The 15,066-nt window shown below is 37.0% G+C and overlaps 2 protein-coding genes across 2 annotated transcripts in view; one reads left to right on the forward strand and one right to left on the reverse strand.

The window, feature by feature from the left end:
• Positions 1–254: 254 nt before the first annotated feature.
• Positions 255–4,279, forward strand: LOC132184593 (shikimate kinase 3, chloroplastic-like). The gene is made up of 10 exons (XM_059598283.1): positions 255–718; positions 1,303–1,355; positions 1,477–1,531; positions 1,615–1,687; positions 2,018–2,105; positions 2,993–3,075; positions 3,185–3,314; positions 3,413–3,491; positions 3,841–3,905; positions 3,991–4,279. Exons 1-10 carry the CDS (start codon positions 517–519, stop codon positions 4,054–4,056), a joined length of 894 nt encoding a protein of 297 aa, XP_059454266.1. The 5' UTR covers positions 255–516; the 3' UTR covers positions 4,057–4,279.
• Positions 4,280–5,439: 1,160 nt separating this feature from the next.
• The window catches only part of LOC132184065 (uncharacterized aarF domain-containing protein kinase At1g71810, chloroplastic), a 24,936-nt gene continuing 15,309 nt past the window's right edge, over positions 5,440–15,066 (reverse strand). The window contains exons 11-21 of the mRNA XM_059597549.1: positions 13,982–14,096; positions 13,846–13,895; positions 13,641–13,719; positions 12,252–12,302; positions 11,915–12,056; positions 11,699–11,743; positions 8,863–8,967; positions 8,711–8,752; positions 6,212–6,388; positions 5,826–5,945; positions 5,440–5,646 (exon numbers count right to left, since the gene is read on the reverse strand). Coding sequence (XP_059453532.1) covers positions 5,542–5,646; positions 5,826–5,945; positions 6,212–6,388; positions 8,711–8,752; positions 8,863–8,967; positions 11,699–11,743; positions 11,915–12,056; positions 12,252–12,302; positions 13,641–13,719; positions 13,846–13,895; positions 13,982–14,096 — 1,031 coding nt within the window. The 3' untranslated portion in view covers positions 5,440–5,541. The remainder of the gene's footprint in view (positions 5,647–5,825; positions 5,946–6,211; positions 6,389–8,710; positions 8,753–8,862; positions 8,968–11,698; positions 11,744–11,914; positions 12,057–12,251; positions 12,303–13,640; positions 13,720–13,845; positions 13,896–13,981; positions 14,097–15,066) is intronic.

Genomic DNA, 15,066 nt, shown 5'->3' on the forward strand with positions numbered 1-15,066 from the left:
TCTAGGGTAATTTGGAAATTTAAGCTCGATACTCGCAGCCCGCCAATGCACAGGTTTCGAAAGGTCAGTGTGTGCGTCTCCAAGCGGTTAAGTTTCGGAGCAGCCTATGCACCCACAAAATTATATATACACACACCCGCTTAGAAGCGTTACTCCGATTAATATTTATCTAAGAGGAATTTCACAAATTCCACGTCAGATGAGTAATATTATTATTTTATTTTACTTTAATGTGTGTTTTATTTCCCTCTCTTGGCCTTTCAGCCTTCAACCTCCGTTAGTCGCTCCTGCGTGTGTTTTTTTTTCTCTGTATCTCATGCTATCATGCGCACCCCTTCCTCTCCCTCTTTTTCCTGCACTTTCTCGGCAACCAAACAGCACGTTAAGCCTTCGCATTTCTCTTTCCGAGTTTAGTCTGTTCTGAAGATTGAGCTCGGGAGGGTCTTGATTTTCGAGAATTACTGTGCAATTATTCTCGTAGACGAACGCTTTGTGGAATAGGAGAATTTTGCGGCCATGGAGGCGACGTGTGGTGCAGCGCTGCGATTATCTACGCTAATAACCGGTTTGCAGCCAAATGTGGCGCTGGTGCCGTTGAATCAGAGAGGCTGGAAAGAATATATGACAAAGAGATGTGATTTTCGGCTGAAAAGCGTGTGCACGCGCCAGAGACGGTTCGATTTTGGACTACTTTCACACTCTTGTAATCATTCACACGGTATACATATATTTCCGTGCCATCAAAATGCATTCAGCTTTGCTATTTATGCAATAGTTTAGATTGACGTTTTTTTTAAATTTTTGTTCTTTTCCTTTTTCCCTTATGGTAGCTTTTTGATGCGTTTTTGTGATTTCTAGGACTTGTTTTTGAAGTTGAGACAAGCAGTGAGTCTAGCTTGATGCATTTGTGCAACTGATTTTTTCAATATTAAAACTTTGACGTTTTGAAATTCAGAATTTATTGTGAAATTTTTTGAAAAAATTTCGTTTAATTTTATATGTACAAGGAGATGTAATCTAAGAAATGATTGAAAATATTTGATTTATTCTTTCCTCAAAAATGTATGATGAGATATATCTTGCGGAAAAGATAGCAAGCCTGAAAATTTGAAATTTAATTCTGCACTTACTAGCTATTGTTTGATTTCAAATCCATATTAAATTTAATAAAATTTTGTATATATGAAGTAATTCATGCTAGGATCAAGTTCAATGGGGTTTTTGCATGTGTGTGTGTGTTTTTTTCTTCCCCCTTCTTGTCATTGATTTCTATGATCGTATTGTATGTATTTTGTACTGCAGTACTGGAATCTGAAAACTCTTATGCTTCTTTTGACGAGGACTGGTTGTTAAAGGTAAAATAAAGATTCATTCTACAATCTAAAGCCCATACAGATCTGCAATATGTAAAGTAGTTTGAGTCTCTTAGCTTTTGGCTAATGTTACTCTACTGATTGGCTTCTGATGTAACTGCAGAACAAGGCACAGGAGGTCACTTCATACTTAAATGGGCGCTCTATATTTCTTGTTGGTTAGTTCCTCTTTTGAATTCCATCATTGAGATAGCAATACTAGCTATTCTTGTAATTGAATTCTATGGAGCCTGAAATTCAGGAATGATGGGCTCTGGAAAAACAACAGTGGGCCGGATCTTGTCAGAAGCATTAGGGTATTCTTTTACAGACAGGTTAGTGATTTCACTATCTATGTATGTTTTTATGGAAAAAAACGATTAGGAACATGGTTCCCAGATCATCTGGTGGATCATGAAACAGCCCAAAGAACAAATACATATTGTTTGGTAGGATTCACCGTTTTATTACTCAGATTTCCCATTGAGGACACCTCTGGGCTGATTCTTACTAGCTTTGTCTCAGTAATCATACTGCAATGTCGGGGAGGGGTATGAGTGTTGTATTTGACAGGAGTATGATATTAGATTCAGTAAAGTATTATTATGCTATTGTGATTTGCGAGCTTTTCATTAAGGGAGCTGTATGTTGTTTGTGGGGAACAGTGACAGATCTGTTGAACTGGCTATGGGTGGAACTTCTGTGGCTCAAATCTTTGAACAGTGTGGTGAGGGCTTCTTCAGAGATCATGAGGTTAGTTGGAACACAGTGCATCTTTATGAACTTCCAAAACTTCTCAGTTTATTGTTGTTGTCGTCATCATCATCATGCTGTTCATGATGTACCATTTTTACCAAAGCTACAATTTTTTTTTTTCCTGAGCAACTACAAACCAAAAATACCGAGTTTTCCTTTTGTTTAGGATCTCTCAATTTTAATTTACATACCCCTTTCCTTGAGCATCATATTTCTTTATTATCAGGATTCAATATCGATATTTGCTTGCATATCATACTGTGGGATCTTCACATATTGGACGGCTTCTAAATATGCAATATTGAGTAAGAATAAAAGTTTAAGAATTAAATAGTATTTAACCATCTGCTGTGTGTTTGCCCTAGATATGAGTGAAAAAAGGCACTTTATGATAATATATTACTCACAGCTTTGTGGTAAAATGATTTCAAACCCAGATGACTTAACAACTGCAACTATGCTCTTAACGACTTGGTTTGCACCTATTGAATTTAGAAGTGGTTTCTGCATTTCCTGAGTCTCCTATATAGTTCCGAGCAGAGAAAGAAAAGGTCAAACTTATTACAAATGAAGTCATGAGATCTATAAAGGGGCAGATGGAAAATGTGAAATACCTTGGCTTTAGACCATCTGGGACTTGGATAATAGGTTAATATTTAAAGCTTCGTACAGTTGGAGGGGCCTCTGTAAATAGATATTAAGAAAAATCATTTTCCAATACTATATCTATAGTAAAGGCCATTAATGCCGCTACTACTAATTTGAGTGGCACATCACTATTTTCAGTCAATAATGTTGCTTAAGTACATAATTGTAGTCGAGGATTCTGTTTTGTTCAAATTTTTTTCTGTTTTAAGGAAAGAGATTTTTTTTTTTTTTAACAGAGTGAGGCATTGCGGAAATTGTCTTTAGTGCCCAGGCAAATTGTTTCCACTGGAGGTGGTGCAGTGGTTCGCCCTATCAACTGGTATACTGGGGCTGTGGATATTGAATTTTGCCACCTTCTCTTATTATGTATAATCTTAATATATATTTCAATTGTATTTAAGAGCTCTGTGGTTGTTTTCTATTTTAAGGAAATACATGAGGCAGGGGATCACTGTCTTTTTAGATGTACCTCTTGATGCCTTGGCAAGGAGGATTGCTGCAGTGGGAACTGATTCTCGCCCTCTCTTGAATTTTGATTCAGGAGATGCTTACACAAAGGTGGATATCACTAATACGGACACCCTTTCACTAGATTCAGATTTTAGACTTGGTTTAGCAAAAGGTTCGAATATGTGACATCTTTAACTTCCCTGCAGGCTTTTGTTGGACTGTTTACCCTTACCAAGAAGAGATCCGAGGCATATGCCGATGCTGATGTTACAGTTTCCCTTCTAGGTATATATTCTCTTATCCACACTAAACCCTATACGTCTACTTTCTTTTTCTTGTCATTCGGTTAAATGTTGGAGAACATGGTTGCATCTGTCACTTCCAGGGACATGGATCCTTGGAGTGGCTCTAAAAGACCTGCTCTCATGTTTGTGATGCAATTAGATTTATAATGCACAGATGGAAAGAATTGTGAGATGTAATGTAAGCTAGCGTTGGGACACATGATATAGATGAATGTTAAATGGAAGGTGTTAAAGATTTGACTGAATCCTTATATTTCAGTATATTCCACTCGGTCGATTATACGTAAAATCATAAATGTTGAAGAAAATTGAAACGTTTCACTTTTCAGATCTTGCAGCCAACCTGCGTCTTGAAGATGTGTCTGATATCACGCCAACTGTCATTGCAATTGAGGTCTCTCTTCATCCTATTCTGTGTAGCTTATTTCTGCTGTTATCCCATTGATATATTTCTTTACCTTGTCCTTGAATGTTGGCAGGTACTCACACAAATTGAGAAATTTTTAGGGGGTAAAAGTGGCAGGGCTCTCCGATTGTATCCTTAACTAATCCAATGCCTTGGTTCTTACTCCTCCATAGTTTATATGTATTACTAGCAATGGTTTTTTTTTTTTGGTAGCGTTGTTGCAATAAAATAAAAAAGTTAATTCTTTCCAGTTTATAAAAGCATTAATTCTACTCCCCAGTAAAAACAAAATTTAGAAGCGGACCTCTTGGTAGGGTTGTCTTATCCTATGTACAGATGAAATAAAGGTCTATCTATTACTAGCATTTCTTTCGGTGCTGAATTATAGTGCCTCAATTCAGAAATTACTGTAGGCACTGACCTCCGTGTTTAAAACAAGCATAGGAAACTTTTACCAGGGAGGCCATGGAAGGCTAGAGACGCTTAAAAAAAAAAAAAAAAAAAAAAAAGTTCATTAAGAGAAAAAAAATGTCAGCCGGGGTATTTGCACGGCTACCCAACACCCCAACAACCTATGTAATTTACATGCGGCGGTCCCGACAAGCAAGGGTGGGAGTGCAACCACCCTTAATAAGTTAGCTCTTACATCAATTACATGTTTTGTGAGGCCTTTGGTTTGGACCAATTAGTTTTGAAGGGAAAGAGTATTATGGGATGCTTGAAATGGAACTTAAATTGAACTATGCAATACAAAAATTGGAATAGAATATATCAATGAGAATAAAAAATTAATTCTTGCAACACCCTACAAAATTTTGCTATCTAGATAATTGTGCCAGTCAAGTAGAATGAGAAATAAATTTTTTGCATTTGTCAAATTCCGTAAACAGACTTGCAGGATTTCAAGATTAGTTACTCTTTGGGCCAGCAATACACTCTCTCGATCCTTCTACCCTCGATAAAAGCTGCCTGGTTAATCCTAACAAAAACCACTTAAAGATTAGTTAATCCTGCACTAGATTTGTAAAACACTATTGCATCGTGATCTGGGCCTAAATCACCCTCCTTTGCCCAAAAAGATCTCCATTTCAAAAGAAAATTAGGCAAAGCCTCAGGTACTAAAATGATAATAGTTGCATTTAATGCCCCCAACATCTTGCCAGAAAGAGAGAGACAAAAAAGAGTACTATTAATGAAGTCAATCTAGCGATCTACCACATCCCACGTGATTTTAGAGAAGTAAGCTGTCCAGACTACTTGCTATTCAAGGTATCAAGGCGACTTAATGGACTACTATTAAATTTGGATTGTTGAAAAAATTACAAAAATTCTCAATTTTTTTTACAGCACTTGAGCCAAATCCAACTTAATGAAAGAAGGGGGACAAGTTTCATTTACATGAATCTTTACCAAGAGCATTTTCAAAGCTATAAAAATTTACATCGGGCACTTCCTAGACAATGCGGCCAGCTCAAAATTTCTGATTGGTAGAAAGCATTTCAAAAAGAAAACTTTAGCGAGGAAACAAACAAGCAATATACATATATGTATCTGATTGAACAAATTCATTCAATGTTTTCAAATGAATTATAGGTTTTATTCATATGCAAATATAAAAAATGTTTTACAAAAAGAGCCGCCGGATTGTCCGCGCAGCAGCACGGGAACTCAACCGTCCTGCCAGATCAGCTGGGAGGCTAAGTAACTGTTGTTGGGATTCTGGTGGGAGCTGCCAAATATAAATATGTCTATATGTGATCAACAGAAGCAAAGGAGTCGCCACATTCAGAAAGCAAATGAAGGGGGCTCAAGTAAATGCTCAAATGCAGTATAGTATGTGTGTGCAACCTTCATTTATGTGTCTCTGTGTTGTGCTTGTTTTAAAGCATGCGCATGCTTGATTCTTACCTCAGTAATAACAGATAGGATAGGCAGAATTTCTTGAACAGATGCAAGTTGATTAAAAACAAATGATTCTTCCTCTGGGTACAGTATTTGATTCTTGTCTGGGCTGACACCTCCAACTCTCTACAAAATAGGAGATAAGACGTCAATTGTAGCACAAAGACTTTAAGCTAAACTACAAATTTCATTCAATCGGATTGGGCTTGGGTGTTGTATGAAAAACTACCAGAGAGATCTAATTTTTTCAACGGTCCAGATATAATTTTAAGTTTTTCATAGATAGTGAAATTAAATTTGGACCGTTGAAAGAACTCCTCTCTCTCACACCCCTATTCTTTTAACACTGAGATAACCGGTCATCGCAATGTAGGAGATGCAAAATCTCTTACCAGGTTGGAATTTTCAGTCTGCCTCAACAGCAACTGCATAAGGCGATTCAAGGTTCTCAAGTTGACCATGTCTTCATCAGTCATTGATGGGAAAGAAAACAAAGAAATGAAGGGTATAGTTGCTCTAGCCGTAGAAGTTACAGAATCCAGTGTCGCTAACCCTAGTGCATCCAAACCCTGTATGTAATTGGTCAAAGTGATTGGACTTAAGTACATATTCAGCAGATGACTAATCAGTCCATGTGAAATACATGCAAAGTGACCATTAAACAAGTTATAGTACCAATTTGCACAAAATATCAGAATCAACCAGCGTTTGTATATATCCTTTCTTTCATGTCTAATCAACAGATTTGTGGGATAGTCAAGAGAGATGTTTCCTAGTATGGGCAACTGCAGACTGCAGTCATCCAACTATTTCAACCTGAATATGAAGAGAGTGACATTCTTACAGGGAGGCAGGGATAGACATGGGATAGTCAAGAAAGACCTTTCCATATGCTGAGAAACTGCAGTTATCCAACTCTTCCAGCCTGACTGCAGTTGCCCATTCTTACAAGGACACAAGAAAAGACAAGGGAACTCCCTAAAATCTAGACAGAATATGACTATATATTTTGTTTGTGCGTGTATTTTCTGTATGCACTTAGGAAATACTGATTACTTTCTAATGCAAATGTGTGTCACTGACCAGAAGAAAAGTATATTTGTCCAACAACCAGAGAAAAAGTACATTATGTCATGAGTGCACAATTGCTTCGTTTTTCTGTACTTGGAGCTTCCAAAGGAAATGCATTTGAAGAGTACTACTTTAACTAATCAAAATTCTTAAGAATTGATGAGGACCCAAAGGCAAAAACTAACCCATGGATGCTAACAAATGAGTGACTTGGTCCAAAGAGAAATTGATAATAAGCAATTCTAAATAAACTTCATCATTTTAGTATACCACATATAAGATCAGAAAGGAGGCCAGATTAATTTGATCTGGTTTATCCATGCACCGATCGGGTACAAATCATGACTCACACACATGCCAAATACATTCATACACAAGGGGAATGCTATTCCCCCCCAATCTTAATGTGGAGGTTATGATTGTCCCCAATTTTCATTGGAGAAAGATATCCAATATCAGTACACAGCAGTAGCTACTGATATGAGGGAAATTCCAACCTTCTGAACCGACAATCATTTTAAAGGAAAAGAAAGACTATCGTTATGTTATAACAAAGCAATAGAGACTTTTCTAATTTTACGTGCAAACTTGATCAAGCCCTTTTACTGTTAAACAAATAAAAATGAGTTGATATGACAGTTGAGGAGGGCATGGATGATGGTCAAGCTCATTATTAACATGACGCTTGATAAGGTGACAACAGTTTGGATGATGGTGTTGGCTCTTGAGGAAGACGCAAGAAATTGAACATGGGAGTGCTCAGACCACATGATTAGGAAGAGATGGTCAGATTATTGCCCTGGGGAAGTATTAGGCAATGAAGAAGATGATTAATAACTTTACTTTATTACCATCATGAATAGTAGCATTGTTAATGAAAGCATTGTCAAGGTATTTTTGTAGCATGAATAGTGGCAACAATTATAACCTCCCACAAGATGTAGCAAATTAGTGATTCCTGTCTCCCTTTTTCTGTTATTAGGGTCATAATCCAGTGCTGTCCCATTTTAGTAGGATTTATAATATAATGGTTTGACATTATACTACAATAAATCATTACATTATACACTCATTGCTCGTGTCAGCAGCAAGAAACTCAGATTCCACCAGATGATTACATGGAAAATAGTTTTCACATCCTCTGCAAATGAACCTTGATGATCCACATGATTGAATAAAGTTGTCCTTGTAGAGAGATAAAGGACAGATCTTGCGGGCCTAATGGTCAATGGGCTGGCTGTAATTTGTATTATTCATGTACTGTAGAGGCTCACTTAAGAAGGGCAATTTTGAACTGATAGATATTGACTGTGTAATGTATATGTGTAGTATGGTGATTATGATTAGCCACCACCTATTATCTCAACATTGTTCTGTCACCTTTATGTTGTTTAATAGACCTTTTGTTCAAAATGCTAGATATTAGTTTTCCTGGTGTCAGTGCCTCTTCCTCCACTTGAATCCATTATCAATTGGTTTAACACAGTTTTTTGGTTCATGGGATTGTTCATCCATCTTTAGGGTCTTTTTTATTCCTCCTTTTCTTTAGGGGAAGATTTTAATCAGTCATTGTGTCACCTATGTTCATATTAGCCTTTTGTTGGGGCAGATATTGAGCTGTTGTATTAGAATTGTTGTTGTCATCTCAGAATTGGCTGTTTCAAGACTTAAATGAGTGTTGTTGACAAATGACAAGTATCAAAGGCACATGAGTGTTATGCATGTTTATTGATTGACATTAAATACCTTACCACTAAAGTAATCACCGCAATTATTAATCACTAAAGACAGAGATACATGTACGAGCCCAAAAAGCCTACCTTAGCAATTTCTTGAACAAGTATATCCCTCACAAAGGCACCCTGAGAATGCTCGTCACAGAAAAAGAAAATCACAAAAGGATCTGCAGTAGTCACACAATTCAGCTCAGACTGAAAAATTTGTTTCAAACGCGTGCAAAAATTTAAAATACCTTCTCAGTTAAAGTAAAAGAAAGGACTTGCTTGATAACCACACTAGAATCAGTTTCCACTGCTTCCTTCCTGACCAAGGCCTTCTCTGTTTTCGCACGGAGGGACTGCCATAAGAATTATTTGAGGCTCTGAATAAATTAAGCCAACAAGACTAAACTATAACAGTTGGAAAAGAAACATGAAAATTAGAAGATAGTGCCCCCACCATGTCACATAAGCTTTTCAAGAAACCTGTGAAATCCTTGTGATATTCTTTAAATAGATGTACTAATCTGATGTAGAACAGTCAAGAGTAAAACGGCTATATCTTGTGATTTTGATATTAGATGAAGGCAAGCTTCATGGCTTTAGAAAGCTAAATCAAAGGGATACAATTTTTTATTTCAAGAAAATTTTCCAATTCCAAGGTTTACTACGTCAAAACGGGCTGTGAACAAAAGTTCAAAAATCTGGTACAAAAAGTTCGCTAGATGTTCATTTGACTGTACTTGCAATTAGTTGTGGGACAGAGACTTCGATCGAGCGAATTTGCAATAAATCCTAGTTTTGTAATTTTCTTTTCAGGGCTGCGTCCCAAACTTCTATTTAAGCACAATAAGGATGGCTTGGCTGCCAGAATTCATGTGATTTTCTCAATTTATCTTTTTCTTTAGTTTTCCTATGATTCTTAGAGTTTTCTAGGATTATAGAAGAGTTGTGAGTGATGAGCCCATCAACCCATTTGCAGAGCATGGAGTGAGGAGAGAGCGTCCCTTGGTACCTACCAACGCTAGTAGATGGGATGCGGGTTTCAAAATTGACATAGCGGGTTTGAGGAGGAATTTGAAGATCCTTTTCAATAATCATTGGATTGGAATTCCCACCAATCTATGATACCAATATCAATGATGAAGATCTTGTGGAGGTAAGTTCTAACATCTAACTCAATCTCACAAAGGGAATTTTGATGTTAGATCTTTCTACAAAATCCTTGCTTGTAAAGGGACTATTCCTTTCCCTTGGAAGAGTGTTTGGCGGACCAAGACTCCCTCGAAAGTGGCGTTTTTCGCCTAGTCGGCGGTTCTAGGGAAGATTCTTACTATGGACAACCTTCGAAAGAGACATCTTATCGTGGTTAATAGAAGCTGCTTGTGCAAATTTAACGAGGAGTTTGTCGATCATCTCCTCCTCCATTGTGAGGTCGCCAATGTTTTATGGAATGCCATTTTTAGTCGCTTTGGGCTATTTTGGACTATGCCTAATCGTGTGGAGGATTTGTTTGCCTGTTGGTGGATGGGTGGTCGTTCTCGGAGTGCTGTTGTGTGAAAAATGGTTCCCCTTTGCCTTGGTGAAGTACTTCAATTGGGTCTTGAAAAGATTAATTATGTTGATTTTCTTGAGACTGAAAATTTTATGTCAATTTTTTCCAAACCAAATTTTGATGTTGGTTTTGGCATGTTACCGGAAACTTTGATTTTATGTGGTCAATAAATAATTGACTCTTTTTGGGAAATTTTTATGGAGAGTTTGTTGAAGAAAGTAAATAAAGGGCGTGTGAAAATTAATGTATTTCAAGTTCATATGAAGAATTTCAGATGTACTTTTCATAGTCATGTTATGGTTAATTGCAAGTTGTTTCTCATTTGGTATCAATCAAAGCCACATAGATTGATGGGTGGCATAGTGGCTCATCAGAAAATGATAGATACTCAGGGATTCCAAGCGTAAGTGTGCAGGTTCGAGTTCTGAGAGTGGTCACTTCACACAAAAATACTGAATGGCAGGACCATATCAAAGTCACTCTCACAGGACTTACTTTCAAGTGGGATCAGCGCTAGTGAATGACCTGTTAGGTACTTCAAGGGGCATTAATTCTCAAAATAAGCAACATTGCAAGTTGAGATGGGAAGCACTGAACTGAGGCTAAATTGCATACCCATAATTTGTTCAACAATTTAAATCCCGGACCTCTTGACCAGATGACTGGATTGGTTCACTGGGGTGTTGTAATGATGCAGGCTATATTTTGTGATTCCAATATCGGATGAAAAAAATCTTGGTGGCATTAGAAAACTTATTCAGAGGGCTACAAATTCATATTTCATGAATATTTTCCAATTTCAACGTTTAATGGGTCAAAACGGGCTGTCAAGAGAAATACAAAACTGTTCCCAAGAGCCTCAGTTGGAGTCTCGATTGGTTCCCCCCCCCCCCCTTCTCTGACCAATCACAAGGTAGTAGTGTCCAGTTGGAGCTTGTCTGAGTGAGCACAAGGCAATAGCATCCAGTCAGTACAGAGGTCGGAGCTCGTCCAACCAACGGAGTATTCGTAGGGTTTCATTGCATTTCTCATCCGAAAGGGAAATCGGCCGCAGTTTATTTTCATCAATTTTCAATAAGAAACTCCCTAAGGTTGAGGTTTCTTCTATTTCCCTCCATTACTTGATTCTTTTTGGTATTGGGAAGAGTTGTGATTCTTGTGTTTGTTTGATTTTGCGATCCACCACACCCACGCTGCATCATGTAACCAGAAAATCTATACTATTTATGCATATCCTAAGAATGTATGTATTTATTCACTATAAGGAATGCCAGTTTCAACCACCCAAACTGGTTCTGAATTGATTCTTTTAATGCTCTTCAGCAGAAATAGTTCATTTCTTTAACTCACTTATCTTCTAGTTTAGAGCAAACAAGGGCACTGCAAATTAGCTAGAATGCACTCTGTATTTTTTATCAGTCTATTTGTGATATAACTTCCAATGTCATACGTTTTAATCATAAGACAACATGACCTGAATGTGAGTTTAGTCAAGGAAGTAGCAAAAAGAAGTCACAAGAGATAGAAAATCTAACCTCCGTTAACAGGGACTCTAGACGATCAATTCTGAAAACACCATCCTAAGAAGAAACAATTTAGGAATCAGGATTATGGTTGACAAAGAATGTATAACATTTCTATTTGCTGGGAGATTAAGTACATGCACATTACGGCATTAACAGATTCAAAACAATGAGAAAAATAATTGAATGAATTCTGGACAATGAAATAAAAAAAAAAACCAATTTTACCTCATAAAGAAGAGCTTGCAAAGAAGACTTTAGCTTTGGTGAGCTGTCAGTTAATACTTTCCGAGCAATCCAAGGGTACGTACTACCCAAAACTTTGTAATCTGGGTTAAAGGTAATTGCAATTCCCTCCAATACAGCAAGGCTGAGAGCCAGAAAAAGAAATAAAAAGAATTTAAAAACAGAATAATACTAGCAATAACGAGAAATTTGAGGCAAAAAATGTTATTCAACAAATCCAATAAACCTTGAGAACCATATAAATTACACAAACAGTATCCTGTATGACACATAAGTAAAGATATCCGCTTGGATCTCTTCCAAAAATTGAGATGACTACCTCCGAATGACAAGAGAAAAATATGAAGGTATTTGAAATTTGAACTTATACCTGCAAAAGAGATTTAGAAAAGAAAAGAAAAAAGGAAAAAAGAAAGAGGAATAAGATAAGAAGATCATTTTAACTAATTGTGGGAGGACATAACACCATAGCTTGAGAGGATAAACCAACTAAGAATGAATATGGCAATAGATCCTTTCAATTTTAATTTGTATAAACAATACAATGCATGAGGATAGGTAGCCATTCTGCCACACCTGACCAAGTTGTAATATTCAGACACAGAAGCAACGTATACTTGCCAAAGAAACTTATATAATTTATGTTCCAGTTGTGGATGAATCCTTTATTTTTATATAGAGTAGTATGAATCCTTTATTGTTTTTATAGAGTAGTCTTTCATTTAAGAGATGGCTCAAGGAAGAGTTTAAAACTCAAATGACAGCAAAAGTATTCTTATTAGTGATCATCTTTGCTGAACTCCAATTCTCCTGTCGTGCTCAAAGTGACCTGAGAATATTGTAATAATGCAGAGTCTCACAAGCATTATGGCACTAATTCCTTCTTATCCACAGAAAGCCCTACCAAGGTGATGGGACAGGGCATATAAATGCATGCAGATAATTGAACTTCAGATCAATAAAGTGAGAATAATCAAGTTTTTGCAGCAGAGCTTCAATCCTTTCTTATATCAATATAATTACTATAGCTGTGATGATTATGAGATGAAACATTAATGTTCATTCAAAAGTTTGATTGAAGCTCATTAGGCACACATGATCTCCATGTTGAATTGTGCTTTCTTTAATGTAAATAGAAGTACTGTTATTTATAAGTATCTCGTGGCACACATGCTCTCAATTTTTAATGAAACACCTTTGGAAGCATCCTGTTGTGTACATGTGTGGACTTCTCATATCTCTTGATAAGTTCAATACACGTATTTAAAGTTCCCCAGAATTTTATTCCCTGATATGCCATTTAATGCTTATGAGGATATAGAATATTGATAGGAACACTTTTGGATGTGACTCTCTTAGTTTAGATGTGATTTGTACTAGTGCTTTTATTCTCTTCTTTTTCACAGCTTCTTTTAATTTCTTTCCGTTTTTTCAAGTTTTACCATTCTTTTGTGGTAGTGAGTATTGTCCCCAAATTCCTCTTTAACCTTACCATTTTCATATTTCTATGAGAAAAGATGAAAGATGTTGAATGTCAGATTGTACTTGGTATTTCAGATGTATCAAACAGGGGGATAAAAAAAGAACCGGATCCATAGAAACATTCAGCACAAGTATATGGACTAAAGCCCTTTAAAAAGAGTACCAATGCCAATTAACATATTTGTAAAGTGGATGTATGTCTTGCATTGGTTAGACAGCACCTTACATGGTTGTTCCTAAATTTCCCAACAGGTCTCCAAAGCTAATGTTTCGGACGCCTTTAGCAACAGCATTCTGGAATACACCTACATACAGACAATGCAGTTAACACCAGAACTCATTAGTATGATCCTCCAGAGAAAGTCAAATAGCATAAAAAATGAAGCTATATATAGGGACACCTAGGGTTCATGTAGAAAAAAAGAGAAAACCTGTTAAAGCCTTTGTAACAGCTTCCTTGTCTGCAGTTGGTGGAAGAAGCCTGTAGAATTTGTGAGTAAAAAAACCTTCTAAATTACCAACATCAATGAGAATAATCTCTAATGGAAAGATAGATAAACATGATACCCAAGAGTAACGAAGTCCTTAGCCAAAGCATCAAAATCACGGTTCACAAGGTGGAGACAGGCTTCAATAAATCCGTCACGAAGTTCTTGTTTAAATTCACCCATCATACCAAAATCTGGTGGTGAAATATATCCTAGTTAATACTTGTTCTTTTGGTACAAATAGTAAAACTTAATCTGAATGTTATATATAATCTATCAATACATAACAGAATAAATTATACAGCTGACATATTGGGCAAAAATATCTTGTTGCATAGATGGATACATCCAATAAATATTTAGCCAACAAGCCAAAAAAAGATGCAAGTGCAGCGGGCCGCAACCTGAGTACATAGGAATGTTGATAAGCTATAACTATATATGAGTGCTCTAAAGTGGGACATTAAAAGATGGAATGCTCAAGATTTTGGCAACGTGGGGGCTTGTATTAAGGCTCGTATGGATGATCTTAAAGCTCTTGATAGGGTGGAGGAAGAGAGAGGTTTATCTCCTGAAGAGATTGAGAGAAAAAGGGTACTTGCTAGAGAGTTAGAATCCTCCCTCCCTCAAGAAGAAATTAGTTGGAGGCAAAAATCTAGGATCCGTTGGTTGAAAGAGGGTGATAAGTGTACGAAATTCTTCCATCGGATTGCTAATGCCAACCGAAGACAGAATTATATTGAGTCATTGAACATTAATAGCACTTCTATTCTGATCAAGAGGCTATTAGTAATCATATCACTCGTTTTTATGAGTCCTCTTCACAGAGACTCTTAGTTGGAGACGGAGGTTGGATAATCTTCATTTCGACATGTTGGATGCTGATGAGTCTTCTAGTCTGGAAGCTCCTTTCGAGGAAAGGGAGGTGTGGGAGGTGGTTAAAAAAATGGATAGGGACAAGGCTCCAGGCCCGGATGGCTTTTCTATGGCTTTTTTCTAGGATTGTTGGGATGTGATCAAACTGGACATTATGGCTGTTTTTGCGGAGTTCCATGATCAAGGTAAATTTGAAAAAAGTCTTAATGCTACGTTTATTTCTCTTATTCCGAAGTCTCATGGGGCATCCGATCTGAAGGACTTTCGTCCAATCAGCCTTGTGGGGGG

Source organism: Corylus avellana, chromosome ca6 (genome assembly GCF_901000735.1).
Source record: "Corylus avellana chromosome ca6, CavTom2PMs-1.0".
NCBI classification, from domain to species: Eukaryota; Viridiplantae; Streptophyta; class Magnoliopsida; order Fagales; family Betulaceae; genus Corylus; species Corylus avellana.

Excerpts from the sequence above, each read along its gene's own strand:
- LOC132184593 (XM_059598283.1), top strand. The coding sequence starts at position 517 with ATGGAGGCGACGTGTGGTGCAGCGCTGCGATTATCTACGCTAATAACC. Across the intron at positions 2,106-2,992 it reads GCTTCTTCAGAGATCATGAG|AGTGAGGCATTGCGGAAATT; the intron begins GTTAGTTGGAAC and ends TTTTTTTAACAG. Across the intron at positions 3,076-3,184 it reads GTGGTTCGCCCTATCAACTG|GAAATACATGAGGCAGGGGA; the intron begins GTATACTGGGGC and ends TTCTATTTTAAG.